Below are 24,476 nucleotides of genomic sequence, written 5' to 3' on the forward strand. Positions count from 1 at the left end.
TTCTTGTGGATAAAGGTAAGAGGGCTGAACTCAGTTCACTGCCTACTCCACATCCACCTGTAAATCTGTTATGCACACAAACACACACAGAAGTGCAGGTGATAGTTACCCGTAACTTGAACTTGGAAGCTGAATGTTTCTCTTTTCCCTGTCCCACTCACGAGCTCAACGGTATAGATGCCACTGTCAGTGAACTCAGCTGCTTTAATCAGCAGCTGGGAGGTACCATCCTGGGTGCTTATTTTAGCACGGCTTGGAAGAGGAACCCCATCCTTTAACCAGGTCAAGACAGAATCTGGAGGTGCCTGTGAAGAATAACTCTGGTTACAGCACAGTGCTTCGCCTCCAAATGATGTCTTTGCATCCATAGTTTCATTGCCTCATTCGAAATGCACATCTACGTGACACAGATAAGTATATTGGAATATCAGAGATTGGCTCTAAGAGCCCTGGATACAGAGCTGCTCAAGAGCTTCTTAGTACAGAGTTACAAAGGTGCTCAGGTACAGCTATTGTCAAACAAGGTATGCTAGATCAAAAACAGCAGACATCAGTAGTCAACGCTTTCCACTTTAAAAAACATTTGCTTGTTTCTGAAAGAAAGAAAAACAACGTCCTAGAAGTGTGTACTTCTATTTCTCCATCTTTGGGCTCTACATTCCAGAAGAGCAGCTGAGTTGGAGCAAGGTCAGCAGTGTGCACACTTTACCTTCGATATCCTCCTGATATCCCAGACTTTACCTGTGTTGTTCCAACCTTACGTCAAAGCACACTGGATTTCTGTAAGTGATAGCTTATGTCCTGCTGTGCAGTAAGACAAACACAGTCAAGAGAATGTTGCTAGAAATGCTACCCCCTAAGGCTTTCTGAGGGAGCTGGAGATCAGTTCCAGATGGTGATAACTCTGAGATGGTTGATGGAGAGCATTCCAAGCACTTTATTTGCTGGGGTTACTGAATGACTATAAATCTCATAAACCATGAATGTCAAGAGTGACAGCTGAATTCTTTTTTCCTGTTTTCCTCATGCAGAAAGCATACACAGCACAGGCAGATGAAAGGATTTGCCCAGTGTCTCGTACACATGATAAAAAAAAAAAGAAGGATTTCAATCTGAAAACTTACCTCAAAAGGAATATTCACTCGAATGGCATTTCCTGCTTTTATAACCAGGAAATTTTTCACTGTTTTGTCTATTATGAACCTGGGAGAAACTGGAAAAGACGGTGATTACTGTAAACGGTTTTATGTTATGACATAACCATCAGCTGACAAACTCACATGCATGTGCTAGCCTTTCCAACAGCTTGTCTGCAGGCTGTTGATAAAGTCAGCAGTACAGTAGAAAAAAAAGTTCCTTGATTCATCAGCAGAGTTCTTTGCTAATCATTGCACCTTTCATGTTTTATTAGTTTTTACTTAGCACTCCAATTAAATGAGAGGAAAGGATGTTGAGCTACGTTCACTACAATGTTTGCATGCATCTGATGTCTCAGTCATGGAAAAACTATGGCACCCTTCACCCCATTACATGGATGATCCTCTGTGTAAAATGACAGGAATGCAAAAAGAAATTGCAATGGACACATGACAAGGGGAGCTGGACTAAGAGCATTTTTTGATGTTCTCAAAAAATTCTTTGTGTTTTGAGGGATCTTGAAGAGTAATAATACTAGCTGATGTGTAATAGACTTACCAACAGGAGGAACAGCTTCAGTGAAAGCTTCAAGCTCTGTGGCTTCTCCTGGGCCACAGTCATTGATGGCTCTCACACGTACGAAGTATGTCTCCTTGGTTTTCAGGCCTTTAACTTTGTAAGTGGTTGTCTCTATAGGAAAAATGTTGCATTTGGTCCAGCTGAGGTTGTTAGAAGACCGTATCTCCACGTTGTAGCCTTTCGCACCACTTCCCTCTTTTGCTTCAGGTACATTCCATGTCAAGGTGACACTACTGCTGTCACTGATGGTCATTTTAAGGTCCCTCACTTTACCTGGAGGTTCTGAAAAGGGAAATTTTACTTAAGCTATTTTTCTGGTATATGTGTACCCTCTTCTCAGTCACTTCCTGAGATCCTCAACATTCTTGCAGTGCATTGGATATCCACCATATCTTGACTTAAACATCACACAGGAAATCCTTCCATTCCTTTCTCATACAGACAGTGCACGCTCAGCCATGAAGCATTCCCCACTTGTTATCTTCACATACTTTTACGTAGCACTGAAAACACTGCCTCCTCAATAACATCCCCAGTCTCCATTCAGGTACTCCCAAGACAGAAGGATGGTGGAGTTCACTTACTTGTGGAGTCCCGAGCAAAGGCAGCTTGTGATGGTGCACTGATATCTCCGATACCAGAAGCATTGACAGCTGCCACACAAAATTCATATTGCACACCCTTCTTGAGATCATTTATTTTCAGCTTCTTGTCTGCAGACAGAAAATGAAAATGCTGGCTTGAGTGAGCAGTTCCCCAAGCAGGAAACAATGAGACAATGTTGTACTTTTAATCCATGCAGAACGGTAGACTGAATTCTTAGGAGTAAAGTACAAATGCTGCCCCAAGTTCCCTTGTCTTCTCCTATCCTACAGTATGCATACTTCTGAGGTGCGTTCATTGTATTCTCTTCCAAAGAAAATATTCTTTGAGAGCTATTAAGTACAGAAAGGATAACATTGCTTTTCCTTATAGGATAATCCTAAACTCCTCCATATAAGAAAAGAGGTCCTAGCCTGCACCTGATGGATATAATAGCACATGTTACCTTCTGATCTCAACACAGGTGAGCTCTCAGCTTTTTTTTCAAGCCTTTCAAACTTGTTCCAGGGTTCAAGTAAGCTACCCACCTGCTATGGGCACACTGTTGACTGGCACCCAGGTCATGCTGCCCTTCTTGCGTTTCTGAACGATGTACCCCAAAATTCGGGAGCTCCCAGTTTTCCGAGGTGTTTTCCAGGATATTGTGATGGTGTCTTTGCTGACACCGATGATCTCGGGAGGATCTGGGGCACCAGGTGTAGCTAAGAAAGACGTCAATGTTTTATTATTAGAATACTTTCATTGAAAGATACAGAAATACACCTGCTGGATCATTTCTTCCAGGTTTCTCTAATGTATTTATATGGGTGTGTTTTGAAAATCTGACTGAGACCACTCTGATCATTTTCATGGCCCTCCTCTGGACCCACTCTAAGAGGTCCACATCTCTCTAGTGCTGGGAGCCCCAGAGCTGCCCTTGACCTACTGACCACACTCTTTTTTATGCAGCCCATAATATGCTATGACTGGCAAGCACAGATTTGTGTGAAGACTTCACAACCATGACTCAGGTTTAAATTTGTAGCAACATCCAAAAAGCAAGCAGTTTTCTTGATGTGAAACTTTGATAATGAATTTCCCATAGGGTTTTGGGACACCATCACAACAAGTTATTCCTCACCTTTACTGATAGTCACCACCTCATCTGATTCCAGTGCATCGCTGGTTCCCTCTGCATTCACAGCTCTCACTCTGAAGTAGTAGCTCATGTCCTGTTCCACTTTGCTGGTAGTGAAAGTAGTGCAGCTCCTGGGGGTTTCTCCCAGAGTCACCCAGCCACTCTTGCCTACCTGCTGTTTCTCAATAATGTAGTTTTGTACTGGTTTGCCCCCATCATCCTTCGGGGGATTCCACTGAATGGTGACATCATTTGCAGTGCTTCCTACAATTTTCAGGGGTCCTGCAGGTGGCAGTGGCTTGTCTGAAAAGACAAACACAAGCAGCTTAGTTCCAGATCCAGATGCATTCCCAGGCTCTGAGCAGACAGTCTCTCTTGCTCACCAGCAGGGAGACTCAGTTCTGATGGTACATGTGCCTGCTTGCAGATTGAAATCCAGGCACTTAAGCTGTCTCTTCAAATGTCCACTAAGAGTACAGACATTTATGGTAGGATTGAATTTGACCTTGATGTTGTGTCTGTAGATTTGCCTGCTGTGTGTACCCCTACCTTCCACAGTCTCCCAACATTCAAAACTCAATTAATGAGGCTGTCCAAAATGAAACTAGGTAAGTGTCATATTAAAGGGCAAGTAGCTTGTCAACAACCATTGCCTGCATCTTGATCTATTGGAAACACAGCCTTGTTCATCCTGAAATAGCTGGTGGTCTTAAATAAAGCTGTGACCAGAACCACTGGTTCTGTTTCCTCAGCCTTGTGATGGAAGCCACTGGAGATGTAATGGGGATCTTACCTGTCACCTCAACCTTTAGGTCAATATCCAGGATTCCACTGTCATTCTTCAGCCTGACTTTGTAATCCCCACAGTCCTTCCTCTCTGCACTGGAGATGGACAGCATGGTAAAGGTGTCTGTTTTATCAACACGAATCCTTGAGTCATCTCCCAGTTCTATTTTGTCCTTTAGCCACATTGCTCTGACTGGAAGCCGGCCCTCAAAAGGGATCTTGATCACAACTTTTTCCCCAGCCTTGGCCACAGTAGGAACACTCGTTAAGTTTTTTAGGAGAATTTCGTCAACCTGTGGAGGATCTAAAACAACAATACAAGGACATTAAAAACTGCAGATCAAAGAGGATAAGGCTAACCTTGGAGGGAAGGACTTCTCTGCGTTCATTGCTGCTATATATTCCAAACATACATTCCAAAATATATTCAAAATAATTTAATTCGGTTCTCTGGGGGCTTATCCAAATCAGTGATGTCCAGATGCTGCAAAAATATGTACCTTCATCTTCATTTGTACACTCAGTGCTTCACACACACACACATGCACTTTGCTTCAGGATAATTTTCACAAAGCATTTATGGTATCAATTTGCTCCTTCGCACTGGAACAAATTTTCATCAGCAGCACAAGAATGAAGAGCCTGGTTTAAAAAAGCAATACGTGCACCCACCAAGTCTTTAAATTAGTAGTGAGAAGCTTTTCACAAAGGCTCCATAGTTATATTTTTATGTATCAGCTTGTAACATCTCCCATACAAGTAACAATTACAATAAAATCCCAATAACCAACTATAGGTCCTGAGTGAACCTATCACATTTCAGGCACTGCAAGGCCAGCATTCTGCATTAAAAGCATGGGTAGTTTGAACAGACTCACCTTCAACAAAAATTGAAGCTTCAGTTTTTATATCTCCAGCCTCAAACCTATACTTCCCAGCATGAATATCTTCTACTTTGCTAATAACGAGTTTGTGGACCAGACCTTCCTTCTCCAGAGAGACTCCATCCATGCTTGTTAACTACAAGATAAAGCCCAAGTACTCATTCTTAAAAAAATTAAAATAAAAAGGAAACATTTATGAATGTCATACACGTTTAAGTACAATATTACCCTGGGATTACATACCTGGTAACTAATTCACCACCACAAAGGCTTGAATCAAAGTCCATTAACATAAATAGAAGCATTAATTTTACCTCTGACCCTAAAATACTACTGTCACCAAAGCCTCTTTTTCTATTCTTAATGCTAAAACTTTGGTCCAGGCTCCAGGATGGCACCTTGGAACTTCTGACAGTATCACACAGATCCCACAGTCTGACCTAGGTTTTTTAGTGTTCTTTTGGGATATAGAATACGAGCTAACACTTGATTCTAAGCACTAATCTGAATGAGTACTTCTGGTGTTATGCCTGCCTGAAGATCATTTGAAGGTTTTCCCTTGTTTTCTGTGTATTTCTCTGACACATCGAAGAAAAGAAAAGGGATTGCAGCACCACCTATGTAAAAGAATCATAGATTGGCTTAGAGTTTTCAAATGGAAAACACAAAGGAAAATCCAAAGCTTCCTAAGGAGGCAAGAATGGAAATGTCTTGAAGTGGGAAATGGAAAAAAATCTTGGTGAGTTTCTAACCAGAATATTTAAACAGTCTCCTGCAGAGGACTGCACTCAGAGCACAGTATGACTGGCAGAGGGATGGGCATCTTGACATGATACACAATGAGAAGTGAAGTCAGAGAGCAGGGCGTTACTAAGTGAAGAAAACAGGCTAGAGAACACTTACCTTTAACCCGTCCTTAAACCAGGTTCCTGTTAAGTCATGTCTATTGACAGCACAAGACAGCTCAGTCGGTTCCCCTTTCAGGACTCTGACACAAGTTAACTGCTTGTTGACACGAGAGCGTGGAGCTGAATGTTCAGAAAAGAAAATGTTGAAAAGAAGCTAAATCTGTCTTGCACTGACAGAGTGTGCAAGTAAGGAGAAAAGATAGTTTTGTTTTTCTTAAAATACATCTACTTCAATCATAACGTGCTGTGGTAGGTTTTTCTTAAATGATGATGTTGGCCAGCTGCACTGAGGGACATTCTAGTTGGCTGCATACAACACAGTCCTTGTATGTACAAAATACTTTTTGTGTGTTCTTGCAGTTCCACTAGGCATGTACAGCCCCTCCCCCATACATATAAGTTTTCTCATTTTTACAGGTTTTGATGCTGTCATCTTGCTAGAGCAGCCACATTCAAATGGCTGCATGCACAACATTCTTCTTTCCTTTGAGTCTTCTCTAGCCTCATGTCTTCCAGTCTCCACAAATATAAAGGGCTGCACCACCCTAAATGGAGGATCCAGAGCTGTTCTTGTTTGCATCAAAATGCAAAGATCAGTGATACGGAATGAAACACATACCTTTCAGATCATCTAGGTGATGACGTCTTCTCTTTTCTGTACTTTCTGTACTCTTCAAGAAATCACTTGCTTTAATATCAAGGCTAGGTACCTGTTTTCTCTGGCTTACTGAAGGGCCACCATAAAGGGCTGACATCTGATCAGAACCCTGTGAACTTGGACTGAAAAGACCCGGCTTCCACCCACCAAACGATCTATCATGGAATTTGCCCGCTGCACCTCCAAAGGAGGAATCCTTGTCGTAAAGAGAGCCTGACTGTCCTAAATCTCTGTCCTCGGCCCTAGCATCACCTTGACCTGAAAGTGATTCTTTGTCATGGGATGAACCTTTGTGCTCTGATCCTCTGAAATCACTGGCAGTCCCCTTCCCAGCTTCACCGTATGCAGATTTGCCAGCACGTGAATCCAGCCCATATTCACCACCCTTTCCAACAGCACTTACCACACCTTCTTTACCACGGACCGAGTGCAACTCGCTCCCATCGCCTCCCAGTCTGCTAGCACCACTTTCACCAGCCCTGGATCCAGCTGACCCGTAAGCAGATCCAGCACCTCGTGTGGCAGAGCCACCAACACCCCCACCTTCTGAGGATAAGCCAGCCCCTCCCACTCCACCCAGAGACCCTTGAGCTCTGCCCAGCACAGCATCCCGACCGTGGTGAGATCCCATCACTTCTTCACCTCCGGAAGGAAAATGAGCTGCTCCTGACACAGCTGCAGCCGAGAGACCATCTTTTCCATAGGAAGAGCCAGCATCCCTTACACCAGCTATACTACCACCAGCCCCAGCCGGGAGACCATCCTTCCCATATGGAGACCCAGCTGCCCCTGCACCAGCCAAGCCTGCAACACCAACACCAGCCCCAGCCCCAGCTCCAGCTGGGAGACCATCCTTCCCATATGGAGACCCAGCTGCCCCTGCCCCACCTAAACCTGCAACACCAACACCAGCTCCAGCTGGGAGACCATCCTTCCCATATGGAGACCCAGCTGCCCCTGCCCCAGCTAAACCTGCAACACCAACACCAGCTCCAGCTGGGAGACCATCCTTCCCATATGGAGACCCAGCTGCCCCTGCACCAGCTAAACCTGCAACACCAACACCAGCTCCAGCCCCAGCTGGGAGACCATCCTTCCCATATGGAGACCCAACTGCCCCTGTCCCACCTAAACCTGCAACACCAACACCAGCTCCAGCTCCAGCTGGGAGACCATCCTTCCCATATGGAGACCCAACTGCCCCTGTCCCAGCTAAACCTGCAACACCAACACCAGCTCCAGCTCCAGCTGGGAGACCATCCTTCCCATATGGAGACCCAACACCACCTGCACCAGCTAAACCTGCAACACCAACACCAGCTCCAGCTCCAGCTGGGAGACCATCCTTCCCATATGGAGACCACTGCCCCTGCCCCAGCTAAACCTGCAACACCAACACCAGCTCCAGCCCAGCTGGGAGACCATCCTTCCCATATGAGACCCAACTCCCCTTCCCAGCTAAACCTGCAACACCAACACCAGCTCCAGCTCCAGCTGGGAGACCATCCTTCCCATATGGAGACCAAGCTTCCACCTGCCCCAGCTAAACCTGCAACACCAACACCAGCCCCCAGCTGGGAGACCATCCTTCCCATATGGAGACCCAACTCCCCTGCCCAGCTAAACCTCCAACACCAACACCAGCTCCAGCCCAGCTGGGAGACCATCCTTCCCATATGGAGACCCAACTGCCACCTGCACCACCTAAACCTGCAACACCAACACCAGCTCCAGCCCCAGCTGGGAGACCATCCTTCCCATACGGAGACCCAACTCCCCCTGTCCCAGCTAAACCTCCAACTCCAACACCAGCTCCAGCTCCAGCTGGGAGACCATCCTTCCCATATGGAGACCCAACTCCACCTACACCACCTAAACCTGCAACACCAACACCAGCTCCAGCCCCAGCTGGGAGACCATCCTTCCCATATGGAGACCCAACTCCCCCTGCCCCAGCTAAACCTGCAACACCAACACCAGCTCCAGCCCAGCTGGGAGACCATCCTTCCCATATGGAGACCCAACTCCACCTACCCCAGCTAAACCTGCAACACCAACACCAGCTCCAACCCAGCTGGGAGACCATCCTTCCCATATGGAGACCCAATTCCACCTGCCCCAGCTAAACCTCCAACTCCAACACCAGCTCCAGCCCCAGCTGGGAGACCATCCTTCCCATATGGAGACCCAACTCCACCTGACCCAGCTAAACCTGCAACACCAACACCAGCTCCAGCCCCAGCTGGGAGACCATCCTTCCCATATGGAGACCCAACTCCACCTACACCACGCTAAACCTGCAACACCAACACCAGCTCCAGCCCCAGCTGGGAGACCATCCTTCCCATATGGAGACCCAGCTGCCCCTGCCCCACCTAAACCTGCAACACCAACACCAGCCCCAGCTGGGAGACCATCCTTCCCATATGGAGACCCAGCTCCCCCTGTCCCACCTAAACCAGCTACACCACCACCAGCCCCAGCTGGGAGACCATCCTTCCCATATGGAGATCCAATTCCAACTCCACCAGCTACACTACCACCAGCCACAGCTGGGAGACCATCCTTCCCATATGGAGATCCAGCTGCCCCAACACCACCTAAACCTGCAACACCAACACCAGCCCCAGCTGGGAGACCATCCTTCCCATATGGAGACCCAGCTGCCCCTGCACCAGCTAAACCTGCAACACCAACACCAGCTCCAGCTGGGAGACCATCCTTCCCATATGGAGATCCAGCTGCCCCTGCCCCACCTAAACCTGCAACACCAACACCAGCCCCAGCTGGGAGACCATCCTTCCCATATGGAGATCCAGCTGCCCCTGCCCCACCTAAACCTGCAACACCAACACCAGCTCCAGCTGGGAGACCATCCTTCCCATACGGAGACCCAGATTCCCCTGCCCCACCTAAACCTGCAACACCAACACCAGCCCCAGCCCCAGCTGGGAGACCATCCTTCCCATATGGTGACCCAAGTCCCCCTGCACCAATGCCACCAATGACAGCCCCAGCTGGGAGTCCATCTTTTCCATATAACGGCCCAAATTCCCCTGCACCAGCTGCACCAGTTATACCAGCACCACCAACACCAGTCCTTCCATATATGGAGCCAGCACCTTCCAAACCAGCACCACCAAGCCCAGCTTCCATTCCTGCTGGTAAACCATCCTTTCCATAAGGTTCACTTGACTGACCATGCTTTCCATACAGGTCCTCCCTTTTAACTGCAGTAGCATCAACACCTGCCCCAACTGGCAGACCGTCTGGCCCATATAAAACCCCCTTTTCTCCTACAAAGCCACCTGCACCAGGCCTACCCCCATCTCCAGCTGGAAGACCACCTGGACCATACAGCAAGCCAGACATTCCTGCCTGAGCTACATGACCACCAGCATCAACTATCAGGTTGCCTTTGCTGTAGGGAGACCCTATTTCTCCTCTATTTATACTGACTTCATTCATATCACCTGCAGCAGGCAGACCATCCTTGCTATAGACTAAATGTGCACCTCCCACTCTGGTTGAACCAAGATTGATTCCATCTGACACAGAACTTCCATCAGTAGCATCTAAACTCTTCATACCACCAAAGGCAGCTCTAGAACTAGCATCACCTAATTTAGCATTCTTGTCATGCCAAGAGTTCACACCTTCTGCATCACCCATGTCAACATCAACTGCACCTAACGTGCTATCATGTCTACCATCTACAGAATAAGATTTAGTTCCTCCTCCTAATCCATCATCATTATCTCCTCTGCCTGACATAGAACCCTGGCTGTGTACATGCCCCACTCCACTTCTGTCTTCTCCAATTTTTAATCCAATGTTACTGGCACCATCCATCGAGTCTGCATCTCCCTCTTCTCTAGAAAACTGCCCAGGCCCCATGCTTCCTTCTCTGTTGGTTTTGTGCAGCCCTTCTTTTCCTAAAAATTTAAATTCTCCATCAGCATCAGTGGAGTAGCCTTGACTGACGCCTTGGTCACTTCTGTACCAGCCATCTCTTTTCATGCCAGCATCCATAGGATGATCTTCATCACCAAGATACTCTCCACGTTTAAGCTTCTTAGCTCTGTCTTTATCTGGCGCTCCCTTCTGATGGTCAGATTTTTCATGTTCCTCATCCTGTATCTTTGCCTCTTTGGCATCTGTATTGAAGACGTAGTGTTTGATTGGAGGAGAAATAATTTAGAGCAAAAGAAAGATAAAAAAGCAACAGGCAATCAGTATGTCACCTATTGCATCAACAACCACAGAAAACATATTATTTACTTCATTCTAAGTCACAGAAATATAATTTATTTATTTTATTTAAATAAACATATTCAGTTCAAACCCTAATTTTTGTCACACTAAGACAGTTTTATATTTCTTAGTTAAGATACCAACTACTTTTAGCAGAAACTTGCTTGTTACAAAAGAACAAAACAAATAAAAGCAAAAAGGAAAAACCAGCTCTAAGAAATGGAAAAAAGAGGGCACATTTCCAGCATGATAAGTCCAATTAATAGGACCATAGGCATTATCTGGGATTCATTCGTGCCTCCTGCCTTCTCCCTCCCTCCAACCCTGCATGAGTTACAGAATATCCCATGCACAGAGAGTCCATCAGTTCCCAACTCTGAAGCAGGACCTCATGTCAGGACAAATAACAAGGGAAAATGTTGTCACATCCAAAGAGGAGAGAAGGTCCAATCAGACTGCCATTTCTACAAACACTACTTCGAAACTAGAGCCTCCACATTTCACCTCTCAGCAATCAATAAGACAGTGAGAGCAATATTATCTGGTGTGTCACTTACGCTCTACAAGAAGCCAGGCCCTGGAGGAGCAGAGTCCAGTGTCGAGTGTATACAAGCCATTGTCAGAGGTCGCAGCATTTTTGATAATAAGCTGGTGGATCAGACCATCGGGGCTCACAGAGATTTGGTGCTTCTCACTTGCCTCCAGGGGGTGGGCTTTATGTAACCACACAGCATCAAAGCAGGGAGTGCGCAGGACGCAATCAAAGACAACATCTTCCTTCTCATGACAACGCAGATCTGTGAGCGGCTTCTGAAATCTCACAGGGATGGCTGGAATGGAAAAGAAGAAAGGAAATGGAGCCTGTTCTGTCTTCCCAGAAAAACGTGTTGCTGTTGAAGGAAGAAAGGGACTTGCTGTGCCTGTGAACACAGTATCAGGCAGCAAAAAAAACCTGGGATGTGCTCCTGTGCCCAGTTCTACAGGACAGAAAGGCAGGTTTTTGCCTTTTTTTTAATCTTAGCATCAACTACCCATCACTGGGATGTGCTGTGAATTTGCTGTCATTAATCTATTTCAGCAGTATGATATCACCATTAGTTGGCATTTATTATTCAGAGCTGACAAAAATATAGCATAAACTAATGGATGGCAGTGGACAAATTCAGAGATGAAAACCTGAACCTCATCCTTTGGAATACAAATGCAACATCCATCCACAACCATCATCTGTTTTGCACCTGTGTCATAAGGAGCAAAACCTTACGTGGCAACACAAAAACCAGTTTTCTGCTGTTATCAGCTTCAGCTGCTGAGCTCTGCATATGGCCCTACATGAAACTTTCCAGTGAAAAACAAATTCTTGTTACAGCTGCACATTACCCATATCTAACTCAAACCTTACATTCAGCGTCCAGTTCAGTTGAGAAAATAGGTACATCCTCCACTCTGACTTGATACAAGCCTGCATCTTCTGGATGCACATCGTTGACAATAAAATGATACCTCTTTCCAATCTGTCTAAGGTAATACTTTCTGTATTCATCCCCTGTTCCATAACGGACCTTCTCACCATCCTAGGAAGAGAAACAAAGTACAGCACAGAATTAGCAGAAGGCATAAAAAAAAAAATCAGGCTAAATTTTTTGCTATCAATGCTTTCTTGATACCAACGAGAAACAAGAGAAAAGTCTACACTCTGTTACAACTTGCAGTGGACAGTGCTCACTGTTTATGTAAAACACAGGCAATTATATGTGCAATAAGACCTGTACAGAATAGTGTCTGACTCCCACGTTAGGCTAAGTGCTTTGCAAGCTTATGTAAGGTTTTGAAGCTTAACTAATACACAGCTGCTGAAACTTTGAAGATTTAGTATCTCCACAAACAGATAAACAGGCAAGTTTGCCACTCCCCCATCTGTGACACATCTGAGTCCCCGTGCCCTTGCTGTGACTGCATAGATTGCAATTTGGAAGCCCTTAGTCTGACCTCCTCTTTAATTAAGTCCATTTTCCCCTATACTAAAGCTACTAACCACAGTTCTACTGAAATGTATCTTCCAGAAAAACATCCACAACACTGAACGCACGGGCATCACAGCAGAGTAACTACAGAACTCCATGGGATGTTTCCCTTCCTTGATATCTTCTTTCACAAAAATTGAATTAGAATGGCATATAACACTCAACTGAATTAAATCTGTCTTTCCAATATGAGACCACAGAATTTGTGCATCCTGAAAGCCATAGTTAGAATTTCCTCTTACCTGAAGAGCTCTGGAAGTCAACAAGATGTCAGTAACTGGCTGAAATCTTTCTGCTGTACTGGGATCGATAAATCCTAAGTGATATTAACCACTAAAAACTATCTGGACCACCAAGCCAACACTTTTTACCTAGTGAGGCAAGGACTCTGTGATGGACAGACTTCTTTAAGACACTTTCTTGCTCCCAGATCTGCCCAATCAATAAAGTATTTCATGCATTTTGTGTCTGAAGAACTGGCCAACTCATTTCTCCTCTCCTACCTTAAGCAGATAAACGTTGCTGCTTGCACTTTTCAGGTCCATCTCCACACTAAACGAAGCACTTCCATCCTTGTTGACCTTAATGTGTTCCATGTGTTTGATACTGTGAATTAACTGCAAAAACAAAAAAAAACAACACAAGAATTTAGTAAAAGGTAAGGCTACCATGACAGAAGTTCTTAAGCTGTTGAACTAGTGTGAAATCTACCTTCCATCTGCACACAAAAGAGCTACTTCTAACTGCATGTGTATGGAAGAAGCACCTGTAAGTTTCCTGAGTTGCCTCCTGTGGGCAAATTGTATTTAACGTGTGATGCCATTCATACAACCTCTTCCTGCCCACGTTTCTACATGGTTTGTATGTGCATATAAATCTTCAGTTTGATGTTCAAATTAGCTAAATTGTGTAATCAATTGTCGCTGAATGTATGCAATTTAATAAAAGGATCATCCTAAACTCAGGATCTCCTGAAATTTATGAAGTCAACTTCAAAGAAGTGGGTAGCTTTTTCGTCCACATCAAGCACAGAAATAGGACTTTAAAACACCGCTGTAAATCATTCCTTGCCACACATTAAAATTTTCACCTTCAAAACAATTTAGGAAGGTCCAAATCTGTTTTCAGAAGCTACTGAGTGACTGTAGGACTTGGCAGTTAGTTTGAAACTCAGTGCTTTCAAAGCTTCAGAGTTTATCCTACCTTCGCTTGTTCATTCTCTGTATCCTTCCTCAAATCCTGCAGAGCTCTCAGCATGCCACGGAAGTCAGAAATTCCATATTTAATACAGATTCTCTCATAATCTTTCTTATCTGCATGCAGTAACAGTTGGAAGATTGCTTCTTTGTCCACTTCTTTTTGTTTTGGTAGTGGAGCCCTTAGAACCAAGAAGAAAAAAAAAAAAATCAAGAACTTTTGACAGAAAACAAGGCATCTTATCCCTCTACACTTTGCCCTCTTTTCAGCTTTCTCTGTTGTTTCTGTAGTTTACTCATCCCTGTGCACATAGAAAAGAAAAAACAGGACCTATTGGGGTCTTCTGGCCTCTCAGAGGGTGGCAAATTGTTCTATCATATCTCTCCATAAGGTGAGCAACTTCAGAAACAAAAAGAGTTGACTTGAAGGTTTAAGAAGCTATCATGTCAAGAAACATCTGGGAAGTATTAAAATGGTCCTCATTCTATGGAGGCTTACCGCTTCTTCAGCGTCTTCTTGAGGTCCTGAAGACTCTTTTTCAATTCTATTACAGAGGACAAAAAGGAAAAGGAATCATTAATTATAACAGCTCGAAGCCATATTTTAACATGTCATTTTACCCAAAGGTGAGTACCAAGCAGACAGTATGCACAGAACTTGAGATATTTATAAACTTTCTCCTACTCCATTCTTTGCAAGTTTGGGGTAAGTTTCAAGGCTACAAAAGACAGAGAAACTCCTAAATTATATTGCTGTTTTTTTTTTTTTTCCCCCATTCAGAATGGAGACAATTTCTTCACATTCCTTTTGTTTCTGCTGTAGTGTCTAAAGAATTAATCATTCTATCCCCTGTTAAAGACTGGGAGGCAGGGAAGAGCTGGCAATACTCTCCTGTTCCTTCCTCAAACGCCTTTGGCATTTTCTACACTCACAATGCAATGCCTCACTTCGTGTTTGCTCCTCCCCACCTTCTGTGCTGATTTTTCTCCTCACGCTAACCAAGGAGAATAAGTAGTAATGTTCAGTGTTCAGTATGCCAAAAATATTTATCTAACTCACCTTCAGCAGGATGACCAGTAACATAGTTTGCTTTCCTCTTAAAGCCAACTGGTGGTTTAGAAGACAAAAAAACAGGAAAAACAATCCATGAGATAAAGAAGATAACAGACTATATATCAGTAAGACAATGAATTATAATACATCTGTCATTAATGCAAGAGGAAAATAAATTCTAGCTTGAATTTCCTTGTCAACTTGATGCTGATTCCTAGTAATATACATCCTTAACACTGTATTTCTACTGCAATTGCTTCTGTGCTCATTAGATATTCCATGCAGTGGGGAATGCTGTCTCTACCCTATAAAGCTTGTATTTTAAGTAATGTTGGGAAATACTAACATTATTTTTTTTAGAGAGCTAGGGTGCAAGGATTACCAGGCACAATGTAGATAATTGCTTTCTAAGCTTATTTTATAGGTAGGTAGGTGAAGCAGACACTGCCAAAGTAGTCCACACCTTCAGCTCAAGTAGATTCCCAGAACAGGTCAGCTGTATTTTACCCATGAAGAACACATTGCTCTCCACTGACTATGAAAGGGAAGAGTGGGCTAGGTCAGGTGGAGACATTTGAAATGAAATGAGATGGATCCCCCCAAAAAGACTGCCTGAATTGCCCAGCATCATAAAGGATCGAGTCAATTCAGCACTAAATCCAGAGCTTCTGAGCACGGTCTAGTGCAATGATCACAATATCCAGCTTCTTCTGTCTTTTCTTAAAGCTCATGTTATCATGGAGCACCAAAGTGGGGGGGAGTTGCAGAACTCCAGTCCTCAGTGAGAAGAAAGTAGCTCTCCACACTGAAGATACTTAGACAATGCTCTGGGCACCCACTTGCAGAGGACAGCAAAGCCCAATGATTGGGACCACAGGATATCTGGATTACAGAAACTGTCAATCCTACCTTGTATGATCCTGAGGCCAGCAGAACATGAAGCTTCCCCATATTCATTTACAGCAAAGCAACGGTACAAATCAGAGTCACCTGCAGTGATTTTATTTATCTTAAAAAGAAGAACACAGTAAGAACTCACAGTCATGTACTGTGGTTCAGTTACACAAATCCTAACAAAACTTTACTTGCTGGAATTTCAAATCTTCTGTTCCTACAATTATTCTGCTCAACTTTTGTGCTGTTTCAGACCTGGTGACATCTTGATCAGCTTTTCTTTGTGAAACACTTAGACCATTTTCTCCCTCGACACGTTTTAAGAGAAGAAACCCTCATCAAGAAATCATCTCTTACCTTTGGAATCTTCACCTATCTTTACCTTAAGATCCTCTTCCTATTTCATCCTGCTCATCATCACGTGGATGGAGTGATAAAATTCAGTTCTATGCTTTTCTAGTACATGGTTATCTACACACTTCTAAATGCTGATGCTCTCACCTTGTCACGCACTGCACATTTATACACTTCATTGCACTCTTTGTTCTGTGTGTCCTCTTTGCAATATTTCATCTTTACCTGCAGAATGTGTTCGCTTGTAGCTGGACTGTAGAACATCAGATATTTGGCAGGATCGTTTATTTCTCCTTTTGCACGTTTCCATTTCACCTCAGGGGCAGGGACACCCTTGACCACAGCTCTGAATATGGCATTTTTACCTTTCAAAAGAGGCAAGAAATTAGTTCTTGAACATGAAGACCTCATGACAGGCTCCCTGTGTTATCAATAGAGCATTCTTCAGAGTCAGCCACCACTGCTGTACCTTAACTGTCTGTAAAGAAAAAATGGGAGGACCCACGCAAGCCAGGGTGTTTCCTCATGTGCTCTGTACATGTAATCTTTCTGCAATCCCTTTCTAATCTGCTGGCCTGGCACTCCCTTCTACTCCAAACACAACAGGCTCTGTTATTTGAGGATGCAAGGAAGGGAGAAGAGGAAGGGGTTCACCTGTGAGCTCCCTCCTTCACCTCTGCTCCTCTAACAACCTGAGTATCCTTCATCTGACCACTGAAATCCCCAACAGCATTACCACTATCTAGTGCAAATGCTTTTTTGTTTTTTTTTCTGAAGAGCTTCAAAGTCATAGGAATATAATACAACAACAATTCAGAGATGTGACTCATGAGCAGGTAAGTGGGAGTGTTCACACTGGGATAGTAATGGAGATTAGTGGATGTAACTCAGGGAGGAAACGATTACTATCTTTCTTTTGTAGTAACTTTGGTCTTCAGATGACCAACAATGTAAAAACATCTCCCCAGAAAGTCTTGCAATATTTCCCACACCCTTCTAAAGAGTCACCACCAAAACCAAGCAGGTATGGTGCAGCAAGCTCTGTTGGCCATGTAGCCAGCAGATTCTTACCAAAGGGCATTTCTTTCAAACTTCTTTTGAGACTGCAGTACCAGAACTATCTATTATTCAAGGCTGATTCCAATTGATTACACTTCTGTCAAATTCTAACAGCTAGAAGTACCTGTTAACACATACACTGAATGAAATGAAGCAATGATGATATAATTAAAGGTACTCACAGTGCATTTGCATAAACAGTGAACTCTGTTTTACAGTGTCTGACCTTAATGCCCTGGTATTTTGTATATGAGCTATGCACAGCCTGTATGAGATGAAATAACAGAAAATTTAGACACTGCCTTGCTTCATATATGAAACTTGCCGGTAGAAGGGAGGATACACCACTAGAGGCCACTGCACTCCTTCATAAAATTTCAGGGGACCATGAGAATCGACACAAAGGCAGGAGAAGAAAGGCAGGGTGCTAGAAGCTGTTCAGTCTGCTGACTCAGAGTTGAGACACGGAATCAAGGCTGCGGGTCTGCAGCTTTGACTGGGGGTTTGGGTTTCTTTCATTTCTTTCTTTTAAAGAATCTCACCTTCCTGCAATGTTAGACTGACAGGTTTCCGCTCAAAGTCAGGTGTGCTGCATCCTTTTGGAATCTTATCCACAAACTGGGTAATGTGAACTCCTCGGATGGAAGATTTCTGGGGAGGTTTCACTAGAAAGACAAGGAAAAACATCCATTAAGATAACATTAATGACACTTATGCCTTAGAAATGGTCTCACAATCCATATCATCTCCTTGTAGAACAGTAACTGCTTCTGCTCAGCCTTTATTGAGCCAGAAAGGACCTCTCCATTCTTATACTATAGGCTGGGAACACTGGGAACATGCCTGAAGGCTTGGAGATTCCTGCCTATGACTTTGTGCTGACTTACTGCAAAGCTATGACCAAAGTGGGAAGATCTGCAGTCAAGATGGCAATCCAGGGGCATATCAGCTTACATGCCTAGCAATGCTCTGGATAGAGAATGCTTTACATCAATAAAATTTCAAAATCTGGCATAAGGAAAACACTGCTGCAAAGGTCAGCACAACCCAACAAGCCTATCAGCAGCATCTCTCCTTGCCGTGGCGAGGCAAACAAACACCTATTTGCAAATAACACCAAGAACGAGTTGGGTTTATTCTCAGGTACAGTCCTCACAGGTTTCACAGCTGTGGCTGTTCTCTCACCTCCTGGACGGGTTGCCATGATGCTTTGCTCAGCTGCTTGTGGTCAATACAAATAGACTACAGGTCCTCCTGCAAAGAAAAAACATTTCATTACTTTCAGCTCAGAATGGAAATGAAAGACCTCAATATTGCTTGCTCTTATGACGCAGTTTCTCCTTCCTCACTTGCTACATCCCAGCTGAGAAAGGCCTGCCAGGCAACACAGCTCTGCTGCCTCTTTCCAAAGCACGTAACAACAATTCTGAACCACCAGCACCACACAAACCAGGTAGGAAAATGCCTAGAGGGCCTAAATGGTAAACAACCACATCTAACAGCATCCTTCAGACACATTCCTCGTTTCCATGTCACCTGGCTTCCCTCCAAAACCTCCTCTCATGTTTCAAGCAAATATTACACCACATGGCACTCACATGGTGAGTTCTGATGGATGGTAAGAGCAGTTGCTGAGAAGAAAGCTACAGAGATGGATGTCTGAACTGAGGCACGAAGCAGAAGCACATCCCTGATCTAAATTAGCTTGTCCAAATTAGCAACAAGCCTCAGTGCAGACCACAAGCCAGTACTTACTCTAGAAGGAAATGGCAAAGTGTAAATTTGGCATTAACTAGTTATTGTCTCTTGTGTGATCCTCTGCTGAAGGTGCTTCTTTCTCTGCATTTATGAAGTGGTCAACACGCACAGTAACACATCATCATCCTGCAAGCAAGCCATGCAAGCAGATCCCTTGTCATATGAGAGAGATATGGGCAGAAACTATAGAGTTACTGAAGCTCTGAAAGAGCAATTAGATTAGATTCCCATGTGGGATTAAATGCTGTCTCTATTTACCCTCTGCGCTCCTTCACTCAACACAAGAGTCACACAAGAACATGCAACTCTTCACAGTTTGAAAAGGCAGATGGGTTTGGTCAGCACACCTACGATGTTATTTCTGCTCCCTGATTGCTACACTATGCCTGATGAAAGCTCTGGGTGGGACCCCAGCATTTCCTTGTCGTAAGTTTGGTCAGACTTGTGTTTATCCGTGTGATGCTTGGTTTCACTGAGGGTAAAACGCAGCCAACAAAAATCACTTGTGCCCTGTCTCACAGACCAAAGGCAGTGGAACTCCGTGTTCTGGGGTCAAATTCTGAACCAAAAGGACAAGCATTGTTTTCCCACTCATCAGAAGTTGCAGATAAAAACACAGACATCTCTCCACTGGCTCTAACGTGGTCCTCAGCCTCATTTTAGGGCTCTACACACTACACTAACTCATAACAACGGCAGGATCAACACTGACTCCTTGGAAAATCATTGTTTGCCTCTCTAACTTTAGTGGAGATGCATATAAAACAACAGGAATGGAAAATGATACACGAGACTGTGAATGACAGCCAGTTCCTCTCTTTCCACCTCAGCTCCAATCTGGTGTGGGCGTCACGTATCCGTATTCTAGCCTGCCTGCATTGATATTTTGGCATTATCATGTATCTACTGCTTCTAGTGTTTTAAGAATTGCAACTGAAGGGAAGGAAGATCTTGTGGGAAGGAAAAACGCAAAGCTGACGCATCAGAAGATGTTTCCAGGCTGCAGCATGCAGGGCACTGCACAGCAGAGCCCTTCAGGGACTCTTCCCCGCCGCCTCCCGATGGTCTTCATTTGCCCTCCAAGGCCCTGAACTGTGTTAATAGCAAACACCATAACCCCCTCCTGCAGTCTTGCATCTTCCCAAAACGTGGCATTTCACCACTCCACAGGCTGAAATGCCCAACTCTCAACAAACGTGATTGCTTGTCGTTAGCCCGCAACAGCGTTCCCCTAAGCTCTGTGTTTGGCTCACATTCACCCTTTGCTTCTCAAGACTTTTTCCCCCACGAGGCAGTTCTGAAGCATCTATACTGAAACATGAACACGGTCCTCAGGCCCAAAGCCACTGAGAAACTTTATGTGTAAACTGGTGAGTTTACTGGACCGTAAGTATTTCAGAAATTCACATGGATTAAAGATAAGCTGCTGTGAGTCCTCACACTCCTGTGAATTCTTGTCTTCTGGAGAGCGAGAGTGAGACATCTTAATACCACGCATTGACTGCACAGTTAAAATAACAGTGCTGGAATATGCAAGAGAACATTCCTTCAGTGTAATTAATCCAACACATCACATTTTCTCATGCCTTCTGTGTTAAAATGTGCACTTGAAAATACCACATCAGCTGGCACAGAGACCTTCAGAACCTGTCCCGCTTATTTCCAAAAATTTACACAGATAACCTTGTATTACCTTCACTTGGGTTCAGCCCTGATATACAGAAATCATAAAATGTTTAAAAGAAATGAAAGACAGCAAAAGCCTTCCAAAAACTGCCACGTTGGAATCCCTATCTCCACCCACAGCCGCCTGCACCACAGCTCTCCAAACTAACAGATCACTGACGTTGCTATTTACTCAAAACAGGCAGCCAAATACTTCCAAAGGGCAATCTACCCCTCCGGTATGAAACACTGCTCACCACCAGTCCTGGCATGGCAGGGCTAATGCTGGAAGTAGCTCAACACTCTCAATTCTTTGAGAAGTATCTCATCATCACGCGCTGGCCTCATTAAGATAGCCAAGACTTGGCTATTTGGTGCCCTTTGCAGAAGGCCGTGTGGTTTTCAGCTGCAAGATGTCCCCTCTGGAGACAGCAACAAAGCTTCCACTGCTCCCAATAGGGCAAGAGCAAGCCTTCGACTACTGACAGTATCTTTAAACCAGCAAAATAAACCAGATAGCCTGATGGGAGGTCTGCCTTTCATCCTGCCTGTCCACCAATCTGATGGGATGAGCTAACTGAGGAGCCCGTTCCCTCTGCACTTAACCAGGCTCTTGTGATAAAGTCACGTATCAGCTAAGTATACCAAAACATTTGGGAGTGCCAGGGTTCAGCTGTACTGGTAGTATCACAAGTAGTTATTTACGAGCTCCAGATGGTGGAAGACACAGAAAAGAGGTGACATGATGGCTGGCAGAGACTGGTAAACAAAATTAGGTAAAATCCAAGAGAAGTGACAGGCAGCAAGGGACTGATGCACAGGGAATGGAGAGCATAGGATGGACTGCAGACATTGGTGCAAGCACAGCACACACACGGTACAAAGCCATTAATGCAGACCATCATAAAAAAAAATAATTAGTAACAGGCACAGCATCCTTTATTCAGAGATCGGTGAGGCACTGGAACAGGTTGTATGGAGAAGCTGTGGATGCTCCATCCTTGGAGGTGTTCAAAGCCAGCTCGGCTGGGACCCTGGGCTGCCTGATCTGCTGGTTGTCAACCCTTGGAAACAGATCATCTTTAAGGTCCCATTCAACATAAGCCATTCTAAGATTCTGTTTCTCCTTGTAATTCATATAAAAAACAAGAAATCCCCAACAAAGTGAGTGATCTAAACACCAAACTGTTGCATGTTCTGTCTCAAATTCCAGAACTTTGCACTAGCAGACCCAGATACTCATTGAGAAGAAGAATCTTCTACTTAAAACTTCTCTTTCAACTTTGAGTGGGCTTGTTTGTTAACTTCGAGCACTGTTTTCAGCTTGAATCCTCCTTTTTCAGAAGATTTTTGAAGAAAAGTCTCACACTTTGTTAAAAAACACAAAACTGAAGGCCAGCAACTGTAGAAGCAATGACTTCATGAAAATTTCTGAGCAGGTCACAAGTGTTCCAGTGATGAATGGAGGTCTTGTGTGGAGTGGGGAGGAACGCCCATGGATCAGATTCTGTGTGACTTATTCCTCCAGTAAATCTATATTTGACTCCAACTTCTCTCTTGCCTCAGGGGTTACGACTATAACGTGATGGCTCACACTGCCCACAGTTTATGTACACCAGATACCCTATAGCTGTGTACTTGTGAAAGAGATTGGTACAAAATACCAGAAGGACTCACACAGCACCTGTATTGCCTGCATGAATTAGAACAATGACACTCTAGGAGCTGTGAACAGGACACTGAGGTTACGTCAGTTGGGTGAAGCAGGCATGGGATGACAATTCAAGCACAAGCCAGTCTGTTCCTTCCAATATTCACAATACATCCATAAATTTTGTAACAGACATGCATTTTCACAGTCAATAAATTTACAAGATCTGCAGAGCAAATACCTCACTTTTACTAAACATCCAGAAGACAAGGCAACGTATCCCCTGCTCGCCATCACAAGAAGTAATGTCTCCAAGATCAGAAAGCTTAGCATGCCTATGCTACATGGTGCTCCATGGGACCATCAGAGCAGAACTCCAACAGCCTGCCATCTTACCAGGGAAATCAGTGTGTGCTGTAGGACACTGGGAAGACCCAGAACATTTACAATTTTCAGACAGCAGCATCACAGAGCAGGGCCCACCATAGCAGTGATGGCTGCATCTCATTCTCTGTATCACCCCTGCCACGTATCTCAGAGGTGACATGACCAAACTCACTACCTTAGAGGTCGAGCTTCTGAGCTGATCCTGCTTTAATTCAATTCTGCACCTCCCAGGACCACAGCTGTTGGTTCGTTGCCTCAGATCACAGAGCTCTTCATAGCAGTTGAAGAGGTCTCCTGGTCACAGATATTAGCAATCTGTATGGAAGAAGCCACATCCCTTATTAGTCTGATCTAAATATCATTAAAAAATACCAAAAGAAAATATACGTTCTTGTTCCTTCCTCACTTCTCCACTCTCCTGGAAGCCAAGCCTGCACTCAGCGGCAGCCTCACCAGGATGTCTCTATAGGGTGCTGTCTGTGGTTATAGGATTATACACCCTTGGTTCCCCAGTGCAGCATGGGAAGCATGCTTGAACCCAGTGCCTTTGGCAAGCCTCAAACACGGCAGCTAGCCAGCGTGGTCAGATGCGACCATCAGTCAAGGCAATGCTGCATTTCCAAGTGCCACTTGGGTCAAGACTTTGAGTCTCAAGGTGCAAATATTCGTGGGGATCCATAGTTTGTTTAAGGAAGGGACAAGGTGTACATCCAAGTTTTGTAGGACACACCAGTAGACTGGTTCTCTGAGTCACAAGTCCTTAGGAAAGCTCCTAATTCATTAGGAGAAAAAAAGTGGATTCTGGCATCTCTTAATTGGGCAACCAAGTCTGGGCTTGGTCTTCATAATAGAACAATACAGACCAGACAACTGAGAGGCCTGGAGGAAACAGTTCCTTCTGCAACAGTTTGACTGCTAAAGGCAAAGCAGACACTTCCCTTCGCAGCCTTCGACTTCCAGTGCAACCACAGATTGACTCCCATTCCCATGAGCAGCAACAAGGCCACTTATTCCCACAGGCAGGTCTATCATGGCAACACAAGGGCAGCACACTGCACCCCAACACCTTCTGCTTCCAATCTACCCTTGCAAAATCAGAACCTTCTTTCCTCCACCAGAAAGCAAGCTTGGGAGCAAAGGCTCCTCCACTCAGCTGGCTGTGCCTGGAGATCTGGCCAGTCTGTGATGAAATCCATCCCACAGCACAACACACAACCAGGGCTGCTCAGTCTGGGGTTCCCTTTCATTCATTCCTGCCTGAAAGCACACATTTTTTATTTTTATTTTTTTTAAACTTTGCCCTGTGTACCATGTATTACTTTAAATCCATAACACACATAACATTAAAACCTCACGCTTAACTCTGAGATGAAGGGCTAGCTCCAGCAGTTAGCAGTGAAGGTATTTTTATCATCCTGTCTATGGTTTGCATACTGCAAAGCTACAAGAACCAGAATAAAGTTTTCCTTTGATGTCCTACCAGATTAGAGTTCTAAAATGTAGACGGG

General features: G+C 44.5%; 1 protein-coding gene across 1 annotated transcript in view; it reads right to left on the minus strand.

Moving 5' to 3' along the window:
• Nucleotides 1–24,476, minus strand: part of IGFN1 (immunoglobulin like and fibronectin type III domain containing 1) — a 41,424-nt gene that overhangs the window by 2,079 nt on the left and 14,869 nt on the right. The window contains exons 3-26 of the mRNA XM_085210408.1: nucleotides 23,144–23,283; nucleotides 18,693–18,761; nucleotides 18,050–18,172; nucleotides 16,674–16,813; nucleotides 16,110–16,209; nucleotides 15,207–15,254; nucleotides 14,646–14,691; nucleotides 14,154–14,328; nucleotides 13,454–13,567; nucleotides 12,329–12,500; nucleotides 11,484–11,756; nucleotides 8,985–10,829; nucleotides 8,743–8,953; nucleotides 8,392–8,663; nucleotides 6,634–7,968; nucleotides 6,010–6,134; nucleotides 5,101–5,242; nucleotides 4,230–4,526; nucleotides 3,440–3,739; nucleotides 2,847–3,020; nucleotides 2,301–2,429; nucleotides 1,696–1,998; nucleotides 1,125–1,213; nucleotides 110–305 (exon numbers count right to left, since the gene is read on the minus strand). Coding sequence (XP_085066534.1) covers nucleotides 110–305; nucleotides 1,125–1,213; nucleotides 1,696–1,998; nucleotides 2,301–2,429; nucleotides 2,847–3,020; nucleotides 3,440–3,739; nucleotides 4,230–4,526; nucleotides 5,101–5,242; nucleotides 6,010–6,134; nucleotides 6,634–7,968; nucleotides 8,392–8,663; nucleotides 8,743–8,953; nucleotides 8,985–10,829; nucleotides 11,484–11,756; nucleotides 12,329–12,500; nucleotides 13,454–13,567; nucleotides 14,154–14,328; nucleotides 14,646–14,691; nucleotides 15,207–15,254; nucleotides 16,110–16,209; nucleotides 16,674–16,813; nucleotides 18,050–18,172; nucleotides 18,693–18,711 — 6,628 coding nt within the window. The 5' untranslated portion in view covers nucleotides 18,712–18,761; nucleotides 23,144–23,283. The remainder of the gene's footprint in view (nucleotides 1–109; nucleotides 306–1,124; nucleotides 1,214–1,695; nucleotides 1,999–2,300; nucleotides 2,430–2,846; nucleotides 3,021–3,439; nucleotides 3,740–4,229; nucleotides 4,527–5,100; nucleotides 5,243–6,009; nucleotides 6,135–6,633; nucleotides 7,969–8,391; nucleotides 8,664–8,742; nucleotides 8,954–8,984; nucleotides 10,830–11,483; nucleotides 11,757–12,328; nucleotides 12,501–13,453; nucleotides 13,568–14,153; nucleotides 14,329–14,645; nucleotides 14,692–15,206; nucleotides 15,255–16,109; nucleotides 16,210–16,673; nucleotides 16,814–18,049; nucleotides 18,173–18,692; nucleotides 18,762–23,143; nucleotides 23,284–24,476) is intronic.

This window comes from Meleagris gallopavo, chromosome 28 (genome assembly GCF_905368555.1).
Source record: "Meleagris gallopavo chromosome 28, MGAL_WU_HG_1.1, whole genome shotgun sequence".
NCBI lineage: Eukaryota > Metazoa > Chordata > Aves > Galliformes > Phasianidae > Meleagris > Meleagris gallopavo.